General features: G+C 40.5%; 1 protein-coding gene across 1 annotated transcript; it reads left to right on the forward strand.

Moving 5' to 3' along the window:
* The first annotated feature begins 1752 nt into the window (after positions 1-1752).
* Positions 1753-22560, forward strand: CCDC83 (coiled-coil domain containing 83). Its single transcript, XM_041483642.1, has 11 exons — positions 1753-1769; positions 4909-5040; positions 7161-7245; positions 10376-10544; positions 11172-11339; positions 14192-14283; positions 15456-15524; positions 18012-18133; positions 19220-19299; positions 20791-20945; positions 22024-22560. The coding sequence occupies exons 2-11, from the start codon at positions 4955-4957 to the stop codon at positions 22210-22212; spliced, it is 1215 nt and encodes a 404-aa protein (XP_041339576.1). The 5' UTR covers positions 1753-1769; positions 4909-4954; the 3' UTR covers positions 22213-22560.
* Positions 22561-24309: the final 1749 nt, after the last annotated feature.

Consider the following 24309-nt stretch of genomic DNA (forward strand, 5'->3'; position numbering starts at 1 on the left):
GCCTTTGACACTGAGCTGCTCTCTGAACTAACCCAAATAACAGCTAACTCTGATGTTGTTCATTTAATGGCTGTAGTGACATTTCCCAGGTGCCTTTGACCACATCGTACCTTGCTTTTCAACCTTCAGTTGGTTCCTAGGCATCAAGATAACTTTTTTTCTTCTTTTAAAATCTTCCGTGCTCTTAGGTTATGTCATAAAAGTTCTCTACATGCCCAAAGGAAGGCAGAGCAATAACAGTGAGTGGAGTTGCTTGAGAAATACCCAAGTCCACCACAGGAGCTCTCAGCCCATCCAAGGTCCCTCTCTTCACACATGAAGGAGTGCAGAGTCCTTAAAACTAAGCCTTCAAAAATATTTTAGAATTATTTAAAATTTATTTTAAAATATTACAAGAAAATGTATATCAGAAGCGCAAACTGTAAAAGGAAAGAGTGTGGATAATTTATATTACTCTATACGGTACTCTCTGCGGTAAGAAAAAGACTGGCTTGATAATAATGATCATGAAAAAAATGGCTTCAAAGATCAAATGTGCATGACTAGGGCCTGATCATTTTCCTTCTCTTTTGCTCCCAAACAAAACAAATTTAATCCTGCTGCCAGTGACCAGGGCATCTTTAAATTTATTGTTTTATGTAGCATGGCTACAGATCTCTGCCTGCAGGACTAAAAGCATTTTGTCCTGACTTTAATGAACATGTCTTAATTACAGAGACTGTTTTACTATGTCAAACAGGACTTGTCAAAGGAAAACACAAATTCCCACAGGGATGGCCAAGAATTATGAACAAAGTAACTAAATGTTCATCATAGAGAAAAAGCAGCTATGGAGAGACCTCACTGCAGCCTTCCAGTCCATAGAGGGGGCTTATTAAAAAGAGGGAGAGGGCTTTTTTATATACAGACAGATAGTTATGGGGCAAGGGTGAATGGTTTTAAACTAAGAGAGCCCAGAGAGGTTGTGGATGCCCCATCCCTAAAAGTTTTCAAGGCCAGGATGGATGGGGCCCTGAGCAAATAACTAGTGATATCTCTGCCCATGGCAGGGGGTGAGACGATCTTTTACGTCCCTTCCAACAAGCCTTTCTATGATTGTATGTTGCCCAAGAATGCAGACAGCAGCACTTTAGTGATTGATAATTTATTCCTGTGGTTGAGTACAGCTCCCAGGATTCTGTGGCTCAGGCACTGATATCCTATGAAGGAAGGAAATGACCAGAGCCTATCCAAAATCTATTGCAGACAACTGGCCAGGAGAGAAGTAGAAACAGTTCAGGATCAAACTCCAACCTTCCTTTCCACCTTCTTGAGCCCTGTCCCACACTGGCCATGGCCTTTTGCTCTGATGTGGAGCAAAGGGGTCACATGCCGCCGAGTTCGGCTGTTGTTCCTGCAGTACAGGAGCCACCCAAGGCTCCATCCCAGTGCCTTGGTCTGAGGGAGCTGGCTCCTGAGAGAGCAGCTCTGCGGCGATGGGTGGCCCAGCTCACATTCGGGGTGGGACCGTCCCAGTAGGGAGCTGGGACACGCTCTCTTTCTTGACAACAGCTACAACTTCAGGATTTCAGCCTGGCACTGCATTTGGGCGAAACCCAGCCCGTCCCACCAGCCTTTTTTCCCCGTGCTTCTCGTTTCCCGGGGCAGCAGGCACCGGCGGGCCCTGCGGCTCCCGGCCCCGTCGCGATGGCGACCGGCGGGCGGGGCGCGCGGCAGGGCCCGGCCGTGCCCCGGGGCCCGCGGCAGGGCCGGGGCAGACGCAGCGCGCGGTGCGGGCCGGGTGCCGGGGCGCGGGCACCGTGAGGGGGGACGCGGGTCGGGGTGCGGGCAGGGCCGGGGGAGGTGCCTCGGAGCTCTCCGGCGGTGGCGGGAAGGGGTGGCGGGGGGCTGAGGCACAGGGTGACGGTGCCAGCGCGATTTGGTGCCTGCGGGCAGCGAGGCGCTGGCCTCGGTGAGGGGTGGCCCAGCTTTGTCCACTGAGGGGTCTGATGATGAAGGGGGCTGGGGGAAATACTGTTAGGGATATGTCAGGGGAAGTGTTAGCCAGGGACAGGTTGAGGGCAGAGGGAATTGTTAGCCTGCTTTGGAGATTGGGAAGGGGATGCAGTGGGACTGCACGATGTTGCAGTGTGGCTGAGGTAATAGATTTGCCATATTCTGCACCTGGAACGGGGCAATCCCAGGTGTACCGACAGAATGGGGAGTGAGAGGCTGGACGGGAGCCAGTGGAAAGGGACCTGGGGGTCTTGGTCGGTGGCAAGATGAACATGAGTCAGCAGTGCCCTGGCAGCCAGGAGGGCCAAGTGGGTTCTGGGGGGCATCAGGCACAGCATGGCCGGCCGGGCTAGGGAGGGGATTGTCCTGCTCTGCTCTGACCTGGGGCAGCCTCACCTTGGATATTCTGTGCAGTTTTGTGCTTCACAAGAAAGACATTAATCTCTTAGAGAGCTTCCAAAGGAGGGCCATGAGGATGGTGAAGGTCCTAAGGGGGAGCCATATGGCTGAGGTCATTGTTCTGTTCAGCCAGCAGAACAGGGGACCGAGGGGAGACCTCATCGAAGTCTGCAACTTCCTCGTGAGGGGGGCTGGTACCAATCTCCTCTCTAGTAACCAGTGAGAGGACCCGAGGGGATGGATGGCCTGAAGCTGATTCAAGGCGTGTTTGGACAATGCTGTCAGGCACGTGATGTGATTCTTGGAGTGTCCTGCATGGGGCCAGAAGTTGGACTCAATGATTCTGACAGGTCCCTTCCAAGGCAGTGTATTCTGTGAGTCTATAAATGTTGGGGGACTGAGGGAGTGGAGGCTTCTGGTAGTGCAGCTGCTCGATATATGGAGATCATTATGTGAGTGCAAGTGCTAGTTTGGATGGTGTTAATGGTAATGATTGGGCTCATGAGAGTGGTGAGCTGCTGTACAGGTGGTCTCTGTAAAGAGTGTCTGGAAAGTTACTCTAGTTGGGTTGCAGTGTCAGGAAACTGCCTGCTCCTTCTGAGGCTGCAGTGGCAGTGTAGTTATTGCTTGAGACAGTGCTGGTGCTGATAAAGGGGATCAGTCAAGAGCCTAACAATTTTGTTTGGGAGAACAAATAGATCTTTCCTTCTGTAAATATTGTCCTGTGGGTTTCAAATGTGCAGTCAATCCTCAGTCCCCTTAAATATGTTCCTCTCTCTCATGTGTGAGTATTTTCTATAGTTTGCAAAATCCTTTATTATAGCATGTGTTTTTTTCACCTTTTACAGCTTGGAGGCTTTCTTGTTCCACTCTGCTTGGGAACAATTTCATAAATATATCACTGGGACTCATCTGGGTCTGTAGTTTAAAAAAAAAACACCCTAAGCCTTTTCAAAATACTTCTACTCAAAATTTTCTGGTTTGTATCCAGTTTTAAGCAGGGAATTTGATTATCCATTTAGTGAAAGGGACAGAAACACTTTAAAGAAAACCTTAGGGAGTGCTCTAGTGATCTTCAGTTTATGAAGAAAATCAGTGAAATAAATGCTCAAGAGGAACTGGAAACAGTAGCAGTCCAGTTAATTCTGCACTGAAGAAGTGTGATGGATTCTTTTTTACTCTTAACACGTGTATCCTGCACTTGAGCATTTGGTTTGGAAATTTCAGAGGGGTCTAGGCAGAACAAAGTACCTAACTTCCTGCCTCGGTGAGTTGTTTTTCTTAATTACTTGTTTATTTGGGTTTCTTTTAAACCCTTTTTCTTTATCTCAGGTCTTACAACAGCCATGTCTTTAGGATTTTTGGAAGTTTCATGAAAAAATACTGTACTGAATTGGAAACTGCAAAGGTTGTATATGAAATAAGATAGAAAGTCATTTTGTATACAGAAAGCTGACATGGCCTTGCTTCAGGGTATGGGGAATGTGGTGAGAAGGCACAGGACAGTGTTTGGATTGCAGTGCATCTGTCAATAGTTAGTTTCACTTCATTCCATTGATTTCACTTACTTGCTTATGTGGCTTTTTACTGATTTTTTTTTTTTATTTTTTTTTTTTTTTACTGTTTACTTGTGCTCATTTTAACAGGAAAAAGTATCCAGCTTGCTATTTAGTCGCAGGACAAGTTTTATCAATTTCACCTATTTTTGTAAAATCCAGAATTTAAATTCAGAGAAGCAGTTTAATACAAAATCAGGTTATATACAATGTTACTACTCATCCAGTAATAAAACATTCTATATTATATAAACTATTTTGGTTTGGAAAATTTGATTATGTGACTGCCAAAAGTGAGGAATCTTCCTAAGTGCCCTTTCTTGTGACATTTTTTATTTTGTATGATATATGCTACCAGTTCCATTGCAGAACTATTCACTGTCAGTCGAATTCTGAGGTTGGTAGTTGTGACAGCATGCCCGGGGAATACTGCTGACATGCATATCCCCTCAGAAAGTGCTTTTGTTCCAGCTCTGACAATGAAAACTGGTATCAGAGTTGTGGTGAAAGGGAGATATTCATAGTGCTAGGAGAACAGAAGGGCAGGGAAAGAGAGGCATGTGAACAAGTGGACTTGATAAAACAAGCATGATAAAGAAACAAAGGACTGGAAAAGGAGCGACTTCTGGTTTGATTTGCAAGAATGTAAAAGAAAACCTGTAGCAAGGGATGCAATAAGTAATGGGTGATAGAGACCACTGAATCTACTCAGGTACACGTTACATATATATACATTACATATATATGTATACACACACACACACATATATATATATATATATATATATATGTAGACATGGGCCTGAGTGCTACCTCTGGGCAGGATTGTTGCTGTCAAAAACTCAATTTGTTTTTTTTATTTCAGAACTGTTACAAGCTTGTCACAAGTGACAAACGCCAGTGAACACACAATGTTTTGTAAATTATTCATCTCTATATTTTTTTCCTTCACTTCTAGCACAAGTATTAAAAAATAAAAAAAAAAAACCACCAAAAAAAATAAAATGGAAGAGAGTAAGAAAAAGAAGAAACCAGAAGAGCAAGTTCAAGAGCCTGAATCAGATTTACCTGAAGCCTTACTAGAATATCAGTAGGTTTAATATATTTTAACTTTTTCACTCATATACAATATGTGAATAAAGGAAGCAGATAACAAAGACAGCTTACACAATTTAGAGCCTGAGCTGATTGTTTTGAGGTTTCGAGGCTATTTCAGAAAGGTACACTTTTTAAACTGTAGCTGTAAGAAAGCAATTAAATGGGTCAGAAATTTTATGCCATTAGGCTATAACTTGGGGAAAAAAAATTAAAACCAAAAAATCCTGACATGTTTTCTGTTAGTAGCAAGCTTTTGATCAGCATATGCTGAAGTTTCAAGATCACATTTGACTGTATTTTTTAGGATTCCTTGGTGTTCGCGGAGGTTTGTTGTCACTAGCCAGAACCTCAAGACCTACAGTTTGCTGTCTTCCTTGGTGCAGCTGAGAGCAGAGCACAATTTGTATTTTGAAAGTAAGAGATGGATAAATTAAAGATCTCTTAAAATCAAACAGAGAAAAATAAGAGCCAAGGGGCAAATATTTAAAATAGTTACAAACCTGTCCAACTTACTTGATTTCTAGTCTCTTGAGTAAATGATTAAAAGGAGAAAAAGTAAGCTTCATGGCTTTTATCTAAGAGACAGAAATTGAAAGGGAAATACCTCAGGAACACCCAATATCAGTGTTTAGGGAGTAAGGAGTAGTGCCTTGGTGGGGAAATGAAAAGTGGAGTAAGCAAGCTAAAAAGTATGCTCCTATAGTGGTAGTGACATCTGTATGAGTTCACAGGGTTTATGGGGATTTTTCTGGTTCATTTTACAGAGCACAGAGTACAATTTTCATTAGTGAAATAGCCTAGATTTAGGTGAATCATATCACAAACAAATACCTTCTGAAAAGTCCAAAATTAACTCACCTATTTTGTGAAGGAATAAGGAAACTGTATGACTGGGCTGAGAAAAAACCTGTACCACTTTCTGATAAAATTATTGTTATGCGTATGCTAATATCCAAGCAAATGACTCATTTGTCTGGAGAGTCTTCCACTGAAATAGGTGCTTCACTTAAATGGAATATGTAGTTTCTACAGCAACAGTAGGGGGAAAAGGGAAGAAAAGTATTCTTGCTGTTTTTGTCTTTCTCCCACTCTCTTCTCTGTCCCTCTTGCTCTCCCTTTCTTTCTCTTTACCTCTCTTAATCTGTAACTTCTCTGTACTACTTGACTGATCAAAGGTGGATAATCATACAAGTGGATAGCTGTCACATTCCACTTCAGGATTTATCAAGTGTGTAGTATTTATTTAACTTCCACTCCTGTTTTTTATTTTCATACGCTGAAGAATGGTCACTGTTCCTAGGGAGTTATTTTGCATTTTCATTAAAGTTCTCTGTTTCAGCATGTCTTAGGAACAATGATCTTATGATGTATTTTTGCTGTGGCCATGACCACTGTATCCCTATACCTCTGGTCTAGTCTCTCTCTAACTAATATCCTTCTACTTAATAGAAAACCTGAAAAATACTTGGAGCACACTGACACCAGAGGATGCAAATTTAGTAACCTGCAATTTGCATGATTTAATGATCCAAACTTAGCAAATTAGCCAGGAAATAAATTATCTTCTTTTAAAATAGCTGAAGGCAATAGAGAAGGGGAAAAACTCCCAAAACCACAAAAAAGCACCCTAAACCCCCAAACTAAAAACTGAAGGAAGAAGAACTGCTAAAAGAATAAAAGACTTTGTGATAATTGTAATACTTGCCTCTATTGCCCCATATGATGAATGAATGCTGGTACAGCATAATAGAGTTATATTTTTTGGAGAACAAATTATCTTGTCCTGAAAGTGACCTGTGTAACAGGTCAGCTAAGCCTCATGCAGAATGAACAAACCAGCTCCAGCCTCTCAGGAGGCTGCACAGGAGCAGTACAGCCAGGGAGTCTGCTGCTCTGTAGGGGTATGAAATCCAGACTAACATGCAGGCCCAGGTCTATGTGGGAAATAATTTCTTTTTTGTGTAAGCAGACAGTGGTACTTACCCAAATGAGTCAAGAAATACGATATGAGAATAAACATTTTGGTAGTCTTTATATCTAATCTAGCTTAAAAAGCACTCCTTTCTCTAATGTTTTTGTAAGAATGTCTCTTTCTTTACTCTCTCTTCATAGCATTGCGGCAAAAGAAGCAGCAATTGCATCGGTTTTGTTTCATCTGAAAGGATTGGAAGAAAAGATCAAAGAAAATATTAAAAAGGTAAGTGACTATGCAACGAATTTTATTTGTGGTAGTCTTACTCATAGATTCAGTTTTATTCTATCCATTAGAATACTACATACTTTAAAATTAGTTATTGCAGTGAATTTGTTACAGTCAATGAAACTAGAGTTAGTGAGTCACTTTATGTGCTGAAAGTTAAAGTTATCTGAATTAAATCTGACATATAGCATAAATGTCCTAAATATAACATGATAAAAAGAAGCTGTAGGAGTAGAACGTTGCAGAATAGGACAGAGCAGTAAGGTAAAGTGAGTGCAGTGCAGGTGCTTTCCAACGCACAAGAGATCCTTATAACCACCTACATATTTAATGGAATCACAGAATTGTTAAGGATGGGAAAGACTTCTTAGATAATCAAGTCCAATTGTTTAACCCAGCACCACTGTGTTCGTCACTAAACAAGGTCAACAAGTGCCACATCCACGTGTCTTTTGAACACTTCCAGGGATAGTGATTCCACCACTTTCCTGGGCAACCTGTTCCAATACCTCATCACCGTTTCAGTGAAGAAATTTTCCCTAATATCCAATCTAAACTTGGCACAATTTTTTTTTCCTCTTGCCTTGTTACTTGTTACATGGGAGGAGAGACCAACCTCCACCTGGCTACAAAGTCATTCCAGGTGGTTGTACAGAGATAAGGTGCCACCTGAGCCTCCTTGTCTCCAGACTAAACATCTTCAGCTGCTCCACATCAGACTTGTGCTCTAGTGCTTTTATCAACTTGGTTGCCCTTCTTTGGCATTTTTCTCTGCAGCAACCACAGGACAGCAAGCCTCCTTTCAGTAGGTACTGCAGTACATTCAGATATACCTTTTAACCAGTCCTACAAATTTTCTTGAATATTTCAGTGCATGAAGAATAAATGGTATAAATTTAATTTCTGTCAGTAGTATTAGCAGACCTAACCAAGCACTGAGAATTGCTGAGCTCCTTTGAATCACTTTTGAAGTAATGGAATTGCATGGGTTTCTGTTGCTGCAAACTTAGTTACAATAAAAATTGAATAAAGGAGAAAGACCATCATGTTATTTATTAGCTGTGATTTCTAGCACTGATTGATGAAGGCACACTCATGGATTAAGAATTGTTTTGAGTAGTTTTTTAGAACAAGGTTATGTAACTACTGATCTCACCTGAATGACACTTTAAAGAACCATGCATATGAGCTGTATATAAACAGCCATAATATGGCATCTGATAACTGTGAGCAGTGAACTTTGAAAATAGATATTAGAGAGTCACCTATTGAAATTAATTGAAAATGCTCAAAAAATCCTTACTCTGGATCACATTGCAGCCTGCACTTCATAGCAGTGAAACATTGAAACAACGCCTCTCTGTCCTTCCCATGCTGATGCTTGCCCTGCTTTTATAAGCATCCATCTGTTTAGCTTTCTGTGGTACTTCTTTCAGTCTTGAAGACTGGGTGGTGTTTCATTTGTGGCTTGACTATCACTGGAAGTGACAATTACTCTTCTTTCTGCAGGCATCTGAGGGCTTTTATGATTATTGTTGGGTCTTACGTCTCTTGTGGTTATACTGCTGGATTGGAGGGCAGTTTGACTGCCTTGTTCAGAGACACAGAGCAACAGCATAAGGGAGACCCCTCAGTGGTGTCCCCGGTTTGTCTGAGTGTGTTACTGACAGCTAGTGCCCGTGAAGGGTTCACACTGACCGTTTATGGAATACTGCTCTCTATTAACATAAAGTTGTGACAGATTAAGTTTTGAGGATTTTCAGTGATAGTATCTTTCTGCAAAAACATATTCAAAGCAACACACAGACAAGCTCTAATCCAAAATATTCAGTGCTTACAGAGCATGGTTTCTAACCCAATAGGTGTCCCTATGGGGGAGAAGACAGGTTCAGCCTTACAACTGATTCCAGCAGTTATGATGGACTTCCTAAACTTCTCCCCAATCCTAACTTACTTTTATATTATTTCTTTATGTTTAGGTGGAGCTTGAGTGACTCTAGTCATTCATCTTCTCTGCTCTCCCCTAGCTGACAGGTGATGAGCTGCTTGTCAGTTACAGAGTGCCATTGAGTTCCCCTCCCTGCAAAGATTTCTACACAGCCTAGCCACGGTGTCTCCACTCTGTTCCACCCTCTGTTCCATCCCCCTCAGCAGGGGCTGTGGTTGCAGATTGTAAGGCATCATCATGGAATAGGTTTTGAGCATGCCAACTGCATTCCATTCAGACAGTAGCAGCTGCATTTTACTCTTTAATTTCTATACCACTACAGCTCCTGTTAGGATGTGAATACAACTTCTCAGTTCCTTCTAATTTTACCCCTGGCTATCTTTCTACAGTTATTCCCCCAATTCGCTGCTAGTTCATGGTCTTTCAAGGAGTCCATATTTCAGACTGAGCAGGGTACTTTAAGGCATGGGTGAAGTGCTACTGTTTTAATTTAATCAAGTTTTGACAGTGCTTTGAGCTCCATTCTTTATTTCCTGCTTAATGTTTCTGAACGGTTTAGAGTTAATCCTAGAGGTGAGAAATGCTTGAGACTCTTTCTGCTGCTTATTAACTGTTGCTTACTTACTACTTGTTTGCTCCTGTATGGTGTCCTGTGGGAGCAGACACACACAATCAGTAATTTCAAACGATCTGAGTGTCACTAGAGAGGGTCATGGCCATGGGTTATGATCACAGTTGCGGAATCAGGACATATTACTAATTTCAGCTCTGACAAGACTCTTTGCTGTGGTTATGTGCAAGTGACCTGATTGTCTCATGATTTTTCTATATGAAGATGGTACATTCTCATGAAGAATGAAGCAAATAGCTCCTGCATATAAACATTGTTATTAAATTATCTACAAGCACCTTTCTTTCCAGGCAATGGAGGATTATTGGTGGGCTGTACCAAGTACAGCTGTAATTTGTCTCTCATTTCCTTCCAGTGGTCTTGACGTTACTGAGGAAATATCTGAGCCTTGCAAATTCTCCCTTCTGCTCTAACCTTTCAGAATATGAAGAACAGGTGTTTAGCTGGGTGTTTTTGCATTTCATCTGGCACTAGGCCAGATTTTACTTTTTTTGCTTAAGTTTGTCACTTTGAAAACATTTTCATATCAGTTGTGTCTTCTTTCTTAGAATGTTGTTGTGAAGGAAGAACAGAAGGTGCTTATCAGGCGCTTAGTAAGGCAAATAGAAGAAAAGGAGAAAAAACGAGATGAGAAGGAGGTTGTAACCAGGGATGATGTGGAAGAGTCACTGAAAGCAGTTTTTCAGTTTGTGAAGGACAAAGAACAACTTCTTCAAGGTATGTTGTGCGCTGGGGAAGCGTGCTTTGCAGTTTACACACTTGGGATTGAGTACATGTTGTTGTTTTGCAATTTAAGTAGAGATTCAACTTCTTTGTTGTATAAAAAGTATAAAACTATTCCTCTCCCAAAACTAGGCTCTCTCAGTTTAGTATGAGATTGTGGAGGGATTGTGAATCAATCTGTCCCTTCCAAGTGATGTATAGTATTGTGCAAGTGCAGAGGCTTCCTCTTTTTTGAAACTCATGAAAGTCCTAAGCACTGCCTCTACTGAAGATTAAAAATAAAAATTATTTATGGCAGGAAAAAAGAGCAGTTTTGAGTGGTGAAAATTCTGGCTGCCATCCCTGTGATTCTCTGTGGGAGACACGTGACCTTGGTTGCAACATTTTGGTGAGAACAGTTGTCTGTCTCTTTGGAAGAATAAGACCAAGCTGTTTCCAGCAATGATGGTGGCCCTTGAAACTATGTAAGGCCATCAGAGTGCAATGTACTATAGGGTGGAAGAATCCCCCTTCCTTTTCCATTCCCTGTGAAACACCTTTCTTAAACAAGTTGACAGTGTAAGAATTATCAGTTCAATAAATCAGTAATGAACTTGTCTTTTGACATTCTTATTTTAATAGATCTGCGCTCCCAAATTGAAGAAACTAAGAAAAAAATTGCAGAAAAGCAGCGTGAGAGAGATTATTGGTTGGAGTACAAAAATGTCGGAAGTAAAATACATGCTGAGAGGATTAGCAGTCTGGAAAAAGACATTGCAGATGTCAAATATGAACTTGAAAGAACTGAAGGTCAGTTTACAGCTGGTGTAATGCAAGTCTTACAGGGTCTTTGCATATTGCTTGCAGGAATTAAATGATAAAATTAATTTTAGATTAAGCTGTAGTAACTTGTATCAACTTTTCTGGTAATTTGCATGAATTTTTCTAAGTGCACCTAAGATGGTACCTGTATAATCCTGAAAAATATAAGGACTCCCTTTCTTTATTTTTCTCTCTGTAAAAGTTCCTTTATTGAAAAATTGATAAAGTTTACAGAAATTACGACACTTCAAGAAACTGATAAGCTGGTCCTTTGATGGTTTTCTTGTAAAATACAGGCAACCCATTTAAAAAAAATGTTACTGAGAATGTTACTTTTTTGTAAAAATAAGTCTACACGTATTTAGGTCACCTACACAGAGGGCTCCCTTAGCAGTCATACTTGAAAATGTTGACTCTGCTGCTGTTAGTTCTCATCATCTACAAGCACTTCACATATTGAAAGCTCCTTTGACAGGAAAGTAGTGTGAGCTCATTCTTGGAACAGTCTTTTCTGTGGAGCGCGCTGGTTTGCATGCAGGACTAGAGGGAGCTCTTTAGCCAGCGGTCTGGGCCGTTCCTCCTCGTTGCACAGTGTGAGGCCCTGCAAAATCGCCGGTGCAGACATGGACACGTCCTGAGAACTGTTTCAGCACTGTCACAGCAGTGGAAATGAGAGCTTATATATTGTGGTGCTGAGTGCTTTACAAAGGTTTCTTTATTACTGAATTATTTTAAAATAATTTAAATATTTTTCTGTTACATAACCCATGCTTCCAACAGGAGGATGTCCTGGTTTTCTTCCTTTATGTCCCTCTCAGTATGCGTGACTGCAGCCAAGCAGCTGGTAGTAACAGGCAGTGACACTGCTCTAAGGGTCTCTGTATATTCTGTGCCAGCCATTACCAGGCATCAGCTACTGTGAATAAGAGCCAGCCAGTTATCTTTTTGTCTCTCAAAACATATTTTACCATCATAAGATGTGCTGTGTGATTTCTACATTTCCAGATAGCTTGTCAGATATCTACATCTGTACTCAGGAGAGGTTGGGGTTTTTTCATTACGCATTTTCTATGTTCTTAATTGATTTAGAACTTCACTATATAGCTGCTGAAATATGAAGTGAAAAAGAGAATGGGCTTTTATGCAGAATGCCAGTAGGGACAGACAGTCTGATCTCCTGCATGCCACAGGGTACAGAGTGTCATGGTTTAAGAAAAAGTCATGGTCCAACAGAAGTGTATTTATTGAAAGTCATGTTATGGTGGTACATGTGTAAATGGCCTACATAACATACTAGAAAGTGACACTGACATTTCTGGATGTTCACCATACTAATTTGCTTAACTCCCTAAAACTGAACCTGGGGAGTACAGCCTTCCAGCAGAAATCTGTCAAGCTTTCAGAGCAAGGCAGCAACAAATTTGGCTTGCTCACACCTTGAATGTTTAACAGCCTTAGAGAATAAGCATAGGTGAACAGGTTTCTGTCTGTGTGTACCACTGAAGGGCTTAGAACTGGCACAGTTCATGTTTTCTGGTAGTGACATTTTAAACAAAACAACAGGAGAGGAGTGGAAGCAAAAGAGAGCCACACATTCAGGTGATGTGTGGGGAAAACTGTTGCAGTGAGAAGATTAGAGAAGACAGCCTCTTTAGGAACGGTTCAGACACACAGTTTCTCCTTTTTCATTCTTCAAGTACAGCTCAGGTGATTTAGCTATCTGAAATAATGGAAGAGTGAATTCATTGTAGTATGGAAGTATTTCATTTTCATTCTGAGAAGTCTAGATGGTGGAGTCCAGCTTCCACAGTGTTTAATTAATAATCAATGCACTACTAATACACCTTTCATATTTGACTGCCTTTGACTCCACAGTGCATCCATGAGCAGATATTTGTATACAGCTAGATCAGAAATAGGCTGTCTGCAGCACAAATGCAGTGAAAGACTGAATTTCAACCCTTTGGAACAAGTGTGCTGTGCCTTCCTTCACAGAAAATTACTGCAATCTCATTCACTCCTTCAGAAGGAGGAAATATCAAGCAGAAGTGAGCTATTTAGAAGAGCCAAAACAAAAGAACTAAAGGGAGGAATGAAATAATTAAATAGAGAGTGTCTAGAACATGAAGCCAAACCTATTTAGTTCAATGTAAGACACACTTTCTAAATAATGACCACAAGTAATGATAGAAGCAAATCATTGTGGCAATTGCCACATTCTCCATTTTGTTCTGCTGTCAAATTAGAACCTTAGAGCCTTAGATAAGTCAGAAAATTTATTAGGCATGTTATAATAACTATCTGAAAAAATGTCATGTGGATAAGGCGATCCAATATGCTTCTATGTCAAAAAAAAAAAAAAAATTCTAAGCAAATCTCTCATATGGCGTAACTGTCTGAGAAAATGTCATGTGGATAAGGTGATCCAATATTCTTCAATGTCAAAAAAAAAAAAAAATTCTAAGCAAATCTCTCATATGGCTCCAGGAGCTCTGCTATTGATAGAGACAAAATTTAATGTTAAGATGCCAATATTTTTAGCAGAGAATTGCTTAGATCACTGCTCATTTAGCAGTGAATTGCTCTCTGTTGCAGTTGTGAACAGAAGTGGGTAAGCCACTTCCAATTTCTAGTTGTGTAGATAACACTACTGTTCTTTGGGTTTAGAAGGACAATTTCTTTGGAAAAGGATATTTGAATCCTTTTCTGTGGAGCATCTGTGCAGGCAACACTCACAGATAAGCTGCAGTTTAGTAATGACATGTCAGTTATCTATCTGTTATCGGGAAAAATTGATGGCAAATAATGATTTCTGATTTCCCTGGTTTTTTGCTTTGAAGAATATTACAGAGAAGCTTTGGAAGTTGTGAAAGAAGAAAATCAGAAACTGTTTGACAGGCACATGAAATTACTCAGTGAAGAAGCTCTTAAGGTATTCTTTTTGCTTTTTTAAAAAACTGCTAATTGCGTTATAGTTGGGATACATGTACTCTGCATTATTAATTATTTTAACTTGTATTCAGACTTCAAACTTTTCTAATAAATTGAGAGCAAAATAACCTGGAAATCCTGGTACATATGGATTTGGTTATTGCTATACATACATGTACCTTTTTCTTTACTTTTCACCAGAATAACAATGGGTAGATGTGAGGTCATTTTACAAACAAGGCACGGGAAACTGGGGCACCATGCCCTGACAAGGCTTGTTTGAGAACATGTTGCTTTTGCCGTGGCCTTGATTTTGACATTTACACAGACTTCAATAAGCAGTAACATACAAAGAGATTGCATGATAATATACATCAATTTGAAAAAAAAAAAAAAAAGGTTTAACTGTACTTGTAAAGTACAGTATTTTAAAATGCCATAATAGTGCAGTCTCAGGAAAATGCAGGTTTATTGATTCACTATGATTTTGTCATCTCTGCCAGCTCTGGTTTGAAAACATGGTTTACAAATAGCTCTAGTGGCAACTTCTTAATTTCAATGCAAAGCATACTTCAGTACAAACCACTAGGCCCATTAGGTGTTTAAATTCCCTGACTTCAGTGTTGGAATTTCCAGTCATGTGAGAACACAATCCAGAGGACTGTGTTTATGGTGATCTGCAGGGGCATCTTCCCTCCTACTTCTTCCTTTCCACGTTACTGACATCAGTAATTAAATTGTAGCCTTGGGTCATTAGCACAGACCTCTACATGCTTAGGTCACTTGTTGTAGAGCAGTACTGGGAACATAAAATCCCAATCTCATTTGGGATTTTACTTGGGGTCCTTAATAGTTGAAGGTTTGATTTTCTGAAAGCAGTAAGACTTGAGCAGTACTGGGAACATGGAAGGGAAATGTCCGATTTTAATACGGGAAATCAAAAAATATTGGTAAATTGCTTGACATATAATCTACTCTAGGCAGGATGATAGAGGAGGAACATCTGGCCTTGTGAACTAAATCCCCTTGTAATCCCTCAGGGGATGCTACAGTCTGTTGTGTGGATGTGTCTTAATTATTTCCTGCTAAAGAGCAGACAGTTCTTCTTTATAGTGTGCAGGACTGTCAAAGTGTTGCTCTCTGATGAGATTATCTTAAATTGTGTTTTCTCAGAATGCTGTGGGATACTTAGACAAAGACTGTCGCAGAGAGATTGAAGAGAATGAGTGGCTCAAAGAAGAGGTAAGAGGATCGCTTGCCTGCAGTTTATCATGGCAGTTTATGTTTGAAATACTGTGGCCTATGGTCAGAATTGTTTCCAGTCATGGGCCTCGGGAGACTTCTGTTGGCAAAGGAGAGCAATTTTCCAGTAATTAATCTGTAATCCTGAGCAGAAAGCTGTGCAGTGTTGTGAATAAAGGTAAGAGGTGAACATCTGCTTTCACAAATGGAGGACCCCCTTTCCTGCCCAAGCTGTTACATGAAGGACTACAATGTTCCATACAATTAAGGATTTTTATCTGTGGAGATTGGGATGCTCTAAAGGATCAACCAGGTAAGTAGCTGAAGAGGGAAGGTTTGAATTGCATTAAAGTTCTAGTGCTGCTGTATTGAAAGAAAATGGATATGGATGTTGAAACATGTTCTGAGAAATGGCTTGAGATGACATTAAATAGAGGGTCATAAGAAACCATGGGGACTCTACACTGAAGAGAGAAAATTCAAAATCATATATGGTTGTAATTAATTGCTTGATAGCTTTTATACTGACCGTTAATGACAATTCACAACTATATATTAGATAGCTGTAATTTTCTTGACAAGAAAATATTTTTGTGCCAGATGTAGTAAACTAATTTTTTCTGTAGTGAAAGTTTGATTTTATTTATTCCAGTCAATATAGGTTCTTTGTTTCAATCAAATCTAAGCATGAGATTGGTGGGTGAAATGCCTTTCCTCACTTTTACAGCCTCACAGTTGAGAACTGAGCAAAACTTTTTGGAAAGTTAATAAATGTACTTCTTACTTTTCCATGCCACATCAACAAACCTGGCAGAGGTTCTTCATTTTAGTTACTAATTTAAGGTACTTGCCAGTATGCAGGGACACAGCTTTCCTTCTTCCCCTTAATGAGCTCTGAGCATGCATCTTTAACTTTCCAGGGAGGGTGTCCAAACCACAACTTCTGAAGCAATGAGGGTAGGGGAAAGAAATGGGAAAGAATTAATGTTTTATTCTGTACAAACAAACAGGAGCTCAAATCTACACATCCCATCACTGAATGAGTCTGAATTCTCTTCCCTTCTCCCTGTCTCACTGAACAGTTTTTACACACATTAGCAGTGCCAACAAGAGAGCACTTTGGAATACTCTTATGTCCTGACAGGCCCTCACCTCAGAGCTAAGGGATTTGGATTTCTTTCCTCTCAAGTAGAAGTTTCCTATGTTATGAGTTACTTTCCTATGTTGCTACTTTCCTATGTTATGAATTACTGCTTTGAATTTTGAGGGAAAACAAAACTATTATCACTAACTTCTCCAGTCCTCTGAATTCACCCATTCATTTTCTCTGCTTTTCTTACATGGATGAAATATTTTCTCTCAGACTAATGTTTATATGTAGCTGACAGACTGTTTCAGTATTTACTTCGGGTGTGATAAACCAAAAATTTTAGTTATGTTTGAGTTCTTTTTTTTTTTTTATTTAAGTTTGGCCACTGAACTGAAAAATGACTTACCAAAATAGCTCTAGATTAGTTACCTCCAAAATTAAAACAGATTTGGAGACTTCAGTCACATTTTTCCATGGTTACTGTGTCACACCAAGATGGTGCAAAGCTGCATCACTTCACTGTGCCAAGCCACATCCTATTACTGGTCATTTTCACCTTTTTAATCCTTGGGAGAATTGGAACTAGTTTTAACTGCAAATTTGGATGATTATAGCTGGGTTAATTTGGTTTTGATGAGAATGGATGCTTTCAGATTGCTTGGTACTTCTCTTGAACACGTGCATATGGCTAAGCTTTCTGGGAAGATCTTTCCCATAGTACATTCCCCTCCCCAGTGAAGGGGATAAGAACTTGCTGGTACTTATGCAAAAGTGGGAGGAATTGTGGGAACTGAATAACCAGCATCCTTTGGTCAGTGTATCTCCACAGTGATAAGGGGTAATTACCAGCCTGAAAGCAAATAGTACCTGGGGCTTAGCCAGTGTCACAGAACCACAGAACATCCTGAGCTGGAAGGGCCCCACAAGGATCATTGAGTCCAACTCCTGGTCCTGAAAAGCCCCACTGAGAGCATTGTCCAAACGCTCCTTGAGCTCTGTCAGCCTTGGGGCTGTGACCCACGGGAGCCTGTTCCAGAGCCCCACCACCACCCTCTGAGGGAAGAAATGTTCTGGTAACTTGGACTGAAAACTTCACTAATTCTGGGTAAGAAGGTTTCATGTATAGGAAGGAATTAGGAAAATATCACTTGCTGAGTAAGACTCTGACTTTACCTCTGCAAAGAAGTTTTCCTCTCTCAAAGCTCTGTTGTGAAAGCAAAAAAGAAAAATCCAGAGCTCCTGTCTAGCAGACGTGTTTAACTATACAAGAAGGTTTTGCTGTCAGGGTTGCATAGCCCAGATGTGTGGCTGTGATTGACAGACATGTGCTGTGACAGTAAAAGTGTCCTAATAAAGGTGTGAAAGAACTTTTTTTAATTTTTTTTAATTGTCAAAAGGTTAAGATCTACCGAAAGGAAGAAAGGGATTTGAAAGCTTCTGTCCAGCTCCTGGAAGAAGAAAATACCAGTTTAGTGGCAAAATTGATTGATATCAAACTTCAGCAACTAGGAGTATCAGGGTAAAATAATGCTTTCATGGACTCAAAAGTTTTTTTGTTTGTTTGTTTGGGTTTTTTTGTATGTTTTTGTTTGTTTGTTTTTGTTTTGTTTTTAAGATAATGCTCCTGTCTGCCTCGAGAGCTGTTTGGGCTCTCCCACATCAAAGCCAAGGTAGTTTCCTAGTTGACGAAAGACAGGGTTTGACTGAATATACATGGGAGCAGTATCTGAAGGATGACAATAACATTGTGACTTCTCAAGTACCGAATTTCAGGGAAGAAACTGGGTCCTTAATTAATCTACTAAGACCTAACAGTACTCACTTTATATCACTTAGGCTTGGGAATAATTTCTTTGTGTTGCAATTGATGGTTGCAAAAGATGTTCTCAGCCCCAGCTTTTCAGACTAAGTGCTGAATAATAGATTTTTTCTTTACTGTTTGCAAAATGTTTGAAGATGTGAAGATTAGTTTGTAAATATATAGGGGGGTTTGCAATCTTGAGTGAAACAAATGACCTGACACTGAGAGAGGAAGAGACCTTGGGAAATGTCTGTCTACAGAGGTGTCTGTAGTATTAGCTTCTTTTTTGTTGAAATGATTTAACTTTTTCCCTGGAGAAAGATTAATTTAGCTACAAAATGTCAACACTAATGGTATCAAAAGCACAATGCAACAATGTGAGAGATCCATCTTCAGTTTCCAGTCCCAGCTCAGTCATTTTAGCCATATTGCACAAAGAGTTCAAGTCTTAAGAAGTGACCATTTTTCTCTCCTTTCCAAACTTTGGATTTCTTTGAAGTGAGAGCTGCCAACTGTGGTCTGAATCTTGGACTGACTGGAGACTATAACATTTGTTTTCTTTTAGTCTCATGGACATAGTTGAACTAAGGCACTAAGAATAAAAGAGCAGCTTATTAGCCACTAAGCTACCTGGCTGCCTCCATTGCATTTTTGAACCATTGCGCTGTTCTGCCTTTGTGGTTAAGCAGCAGTGGCTCTCAGAAAGGGTGGCCTCTCCCTCACCCCAAATCATTGCACAGGACAGTTTAGAGAGAAAATTCAGACCCCTATTATGGGTTTCACTTTATATTTTTTACTCCATAGGCATTTGTTTCATACAAAGGGAGCTGGCTTGCAAGAACTTCCTAAGGATGAAATGAAAAGGGGAAAAAGAGAATATACAGGTAATGCAAATGTCAGCAGCTTATAAGAAATGCTAAGTAACTTAGTGAACATTTACAGACTTTTTATTTCTGAAACTTTTTATTCAAACTACCTGTTTGACATGAAGAACACTTTATTTCCCTCTTGATTGCAGCCACCACAGCCGTGATAGATTGTAATTTGCATAAGGAGACAAAATCACAGTCTATCTGTAATACAGTTTTTAAATTTAAATTGGTTTTAGATTGTGGAATATGATTACTCATCTAGAGCTAACCTGGAATACAGTTTACAGGATTGGCCATCTTTTATGAAGATATGATTCATATCTTAATCAGTTCTTTACTGATCCATTTAACTTCTATAACTTCATTATAGCTTGTCCCTGAGAGGACACTCTTTCACTTTAAGTGTACAGGCACTTTGCAGTCATTCATCAATACACCAGAGTTAAATTACAACTAAATCCCTAGCAAGAGCAGATGAAGCTACATGGAGCTCAACCTGAACTGAAAATTTTGGTAAGCAGTACTGAATTTTGGGCTGAATCTCCATCCCTTCTGGTAGGTGTGGCTAGGGAAAGGATATACCATTAGGCAAGAAGGAGCATGAGCCTGTGCTTATCTGTTTAGGAGAGTCTCTGTGGATTCCTAAGTATCACAAACTTTTATATCTTTTTGCGAGTAGAAGAAAGAAAGAGGATGGAAAAAAGTAGAAGATGATTCTAACATATTTCTTTAATACAAAATTAAAGAGATATGTTATAAAAATGGAAGTCATACAGTTATAGATACATGAAGTAGTTTGTTGAAGTTCTGATCAGTCCCAGCCATAGGTGGGCCTTTTGAAATCATCAGGCACCAGCAAACATGTTGCCAAAGACTTCTGCATTAAATACATGTTTACTTCCAACACCTTTGCTAGACTTTTGCAATAGTTACGTGGCGGAGAAGGCTTTGTTCCAATAAACTGTGTCACAGTCACAGGCAAACCTGTAACTTGGCAGTCCATGTCCAAAATCCTCTATCATCCTGAGAATGAGTCAACTACAGGTGTGACCTCTTTAGGGGAGTTGTAAGTAAACTGTGTTTCAGGAACTTGTAGTTATGTTCCTATAGATACACAAACATGGGTATAGAAGAAGAAATTTGTACTTTGCTTTGCTGCCTTTCTTATTCTTTTTAACTATTCAGGGCTCTACAGGATTTAAGTTGAACTGATAAAAGCTCCTTTTATCCCTGTCCCCTCCTACAGATCCATTAGTTCTAACTTGCAATCAATTTTAGTCCTTGGGTCTTGATCCAAAATTGTGAACAAAAAACACATAAAAAACCCCATTGTAAATGAACATTTGGCTTGAATTGTCAATTAAAAATGCTACCAAGCTGTTCTTTTCATCGCAGGGGCTAAGCCATATTAAAGATTGCAGGCAATGCTCCTATCAGGTACTGATTCTGACTTCCATAAGGCTTAACTATTACATACACTTCCTTTTTCTTCTCTTTATAAAGCAAAGACAGATGGAAAGAGCCTCAGAAGTGCCTTTCCAAAGATTCGGTCTAAAACAGATTACAAAAAGCCTCCAGACAGTGATGAAAAATCACGGAAAAAATTCTTCACTCCAGCCCTGGACAGCTTGTTGTATGAAGATGAAGAAGAGTTCGAGGTATGAGTCAGAGTTATCAGGTCTTCCATGACACAAACATCTTTCAGTATGGAGCATGAGACTGTCAGGACCCTTCTATTTCCAGTGGTGTTATGGCATCCAATGTCCTTTACCTGCTGGGCAATTCAGATGGACTGTAGTCTTCTGGTGCTGTTTGGGACAGTTAGGTCCATGTCCTTCAAATGCTGGGCCAAAAGAGCACAGGTTCTGTGTCCTACGGACCAGCCTCACGTGGATGTTTTGGATGCCTTCAGGCACCTCTGATACCATGAGGCATGTGTTTTGGCAATGGAATGGTGTCCTAGGAATCATCCCATGGAGTGCCAGGGTGAAATTCCCCTAGAAAGAATTCTGAATGTCACCTAATGAGAGATTACTTGGCTTGGATGGCAATGAACAGGTCCTTTAGAATCTGTGTTGCAGAGTAGCATTAAAGGGTCAGTATTCCCTCAACAGAAAGCCAGGATGAAGGTGTTCCTGGGTGCAAACGATGGGGTTGAGGAAACAGTGCACATTGGCCTTTCCTGTAGCTGATGGGCTCTAGCCCACCAGAAAAGCTTTCCTTTTCTTTCTCCTCCTGAATTACTTTCTGTTGGGTTGGTCAACAGAGTAGACTCAGAGGTTTGGAGAAGACCAGAGCCAGTGCAGATGTGGCAGAAGCACATGTCTGGGCTTGGACCTCTCTCTTTTTGGAAGGAGCGAGCTTTTGCATTAGTTTAATTCTTCTCACAGAACTGAATTTGAGATTAGAATTTGGTTTATAGAGAAGGTGATGCTGGTGAAAACACAGAGAAGAAGTGGGCAGCAGGGCTGTAGCCTCCTAAAATGAGTTGGCTTGCAAAAGAAGCCCATTGTTACTGACAATATCAAACACAGCCCCAGAGCAGCATCTCTACAGTTGCTTTAAAAATAAAAGTTCCTGGTTTTGGTGGTGGTGGTTTTGTTTGTTGTTTTTTTTTTTTTTTTTTTTTTTTTTTTTTTTTTTTTTTTTTTTTTTTTTTTTTTTTTTTTTTTTTTTTTTTGAAGAATGGTTGCTTTTCTATGAAATTGCAAAGGGACCATATTCTTTCTTCTTAAGGCATACTCAAAACTGGGACCTCTGAAGAGAAAGCTGCTCGTGGTTGGAAAAGCTGTGCCTGCTTGTAAGGATCCAGAAGAAATGCCAAGCAGGAGCTACAGAGAAAAGGACACTGTTGGTAAATCAGATGGGCATATCACAGCTAAGATGATCAAGGCCTTATTTAAGGAAAATGTTGATGAAAACTAGACAAGCTGTGCTGTTTGCACAGAAATGTAACATTCTCAGTTCATTAAATATTTGCTCTCTTCTGTGTGGCATGGGGCTTTGAGGAAACTATTTTAGAGTGCCTGAATCATGATTATAAGTTTCATGAGAGGTATGTCTGTGTGCAGAGGCTAATTGAAAGGTTCCTTTCCTTACCACTGAGAGACGTCTTGTGCACTCTTTGAGGTATTCAGTCCACATAGCAGCACATTTATCTACTAAAAGATCTGAGCTAATATTTAGTTTGTGTGGTCTCTACTTGCAGATGTGGAATTTCCTCTTGATCAGACAGTGAATGGGTAAATGCAGGCTGCCATAAAACACAGAACTATTACAAAACACATAATGCTCTGCTAAGGCAGAATTAATTTTTGCAAGCATAATTCAACTATTGCTATAAATTGAGTGTCTGAATGCTTTTTTATCTGTCTCCACAAGATCCCTACTTAAATACATTGAAATGTATTTAATACATTGAATACAATGAAACAAAAATTAATTTAAAACCAATTTAAAACCAGCATAAAAAATCACTAAGGTCTTAAATATTTTGTTTGTTTAGAATTGGCCAAATATATTGTGTAAGCCCCATATCCTTGGTTTGTGGCTGGCCTGTTTGAACATCTATCTTAGTGCATTGATGCAGTGGGGGGCTCCCTCTGGACACTCTCTCAGCAGCACACAACAGGTCCTTCCCACATGTAGGCTCTGACCCATGCATTTCCTCATTAGAAACTTGCGACAGCATTGAATAATCAATTTAAACCCTCGACAAGATAATCAGCTGTTTGGAATAAAGGTTTTTAAAAAAACTTACTTTTTAAACAACCTGTATCTCTGTGCAGTATCTCAGTGTAACTGTACTTCAGTGCTTTTGGTTTTCCAAGCACGCTGAGCTGTCCCTGCCCAGCAGGTGTCTCCTTGGGCTGCAGGTGAGTCCCACTGGTCTCTGGGCTCCACTGACCAAGCTCCTCCGAGGCTGGGATCACAAGGAGACAGGTAAAGGTGGCAGACTCCAGGTAAAGGCAGACCTCACCTCACACTGACTCACTTCTCTGCCACGTGGTGAACAGTAAAGTGAGTTTGGATGTGCCCCTGCTGTAACCCAGTAGAGTGACTGTGAAGGCTGAGGCGATTCCCGCCCCTTGTGTGTCCATGGAATGGGGATCTGTACTTGGGCTGTGTGTGCAGCCCAAGAGACGCCTCCCCTCCGCTCCCCTGCCTTGCTTTGAGTGCAGTGCAAGCCCCATGAAATGGCAGACTTGAAAGAGAGATTAGTTCTGCTCAGTGATTAGTTTAGCTTCTCCTTTAGATGCAGAATTACAATGTGGCTTATGCTGAATGGCTTTTCTGTTAAAGGCAGGCCTCTCCTTCTTCCCACCACTCCCCAGAGCGGATTTACATTTTCTAATGGTGTAAATGTATGGCACATCTACAGGCTTCTCTTGGCTTATGCCCATAATGCATAATACTATGTGCAGGACATTGGCAGGACAACATCAACCTGCACCTTGGAAAAAAGAACCCTTGCCTCCCCCAGTCAGTTTAGCCTTTTCCCATAACAGCCTGTGTGGGTGAGAGGGAGTTAAAAAGAAAACCCAAACATGCTAATTAGGGTACAAGCCACAGGCAGCCTGCACAAGCCAGAAGCAACAGCCTTCAGCAAAACATATTTAGTGAAGTGTCCCAAATCCCCTTGATTTCTACAGGATTAGCATTAAGGCCACTGCGGGGCTTTCATATGGAGAAAGCTGGGTCTTCAGCCCAAGGCATCTGGACTTGATAAATTTGTTACCAGCAAAATCTCTGAGAAATGAGCAGCATGTTCTAAAACAAGGGGCTGATCAGTCACCTTCTGGCAGCACAGCCAGTGCTTCCAAGCCCCACTTGGAGTTCACTACTCCAGTTAGGACCAAACTTATGGGAGTCACCCTTGTATACCCAGCATTATGAAATATTTTTTCTTTACTGTGTTAGTGTTGCACAAGACAACTCTAGGATGCAAGCAAGGGTCCTGGTGTCTCCACAATTACAATCCAATCTAAGCTTCAGCTGAGCTGGAGTTATGTGTTTAACTAG

This window comes from Pyrgilauda ruficollis, unplaced genomic scaffold (assembly GCF_017590135.1).
Source record: "Pyrgilauda ruficollis isolate IOZ18807 unplaced genomic scaffold, ASM1759013v1 scaffold60, whole genome shotgun sequence".
In the NCBI taxonomy this organism is placed as follows: domain Eukaryota; kingdom Metazoa; phylum Chordata; class Aves; order Passeriformes; family Passeridae; genus Pyrgilauda; species Pyrgilauda ruficollis.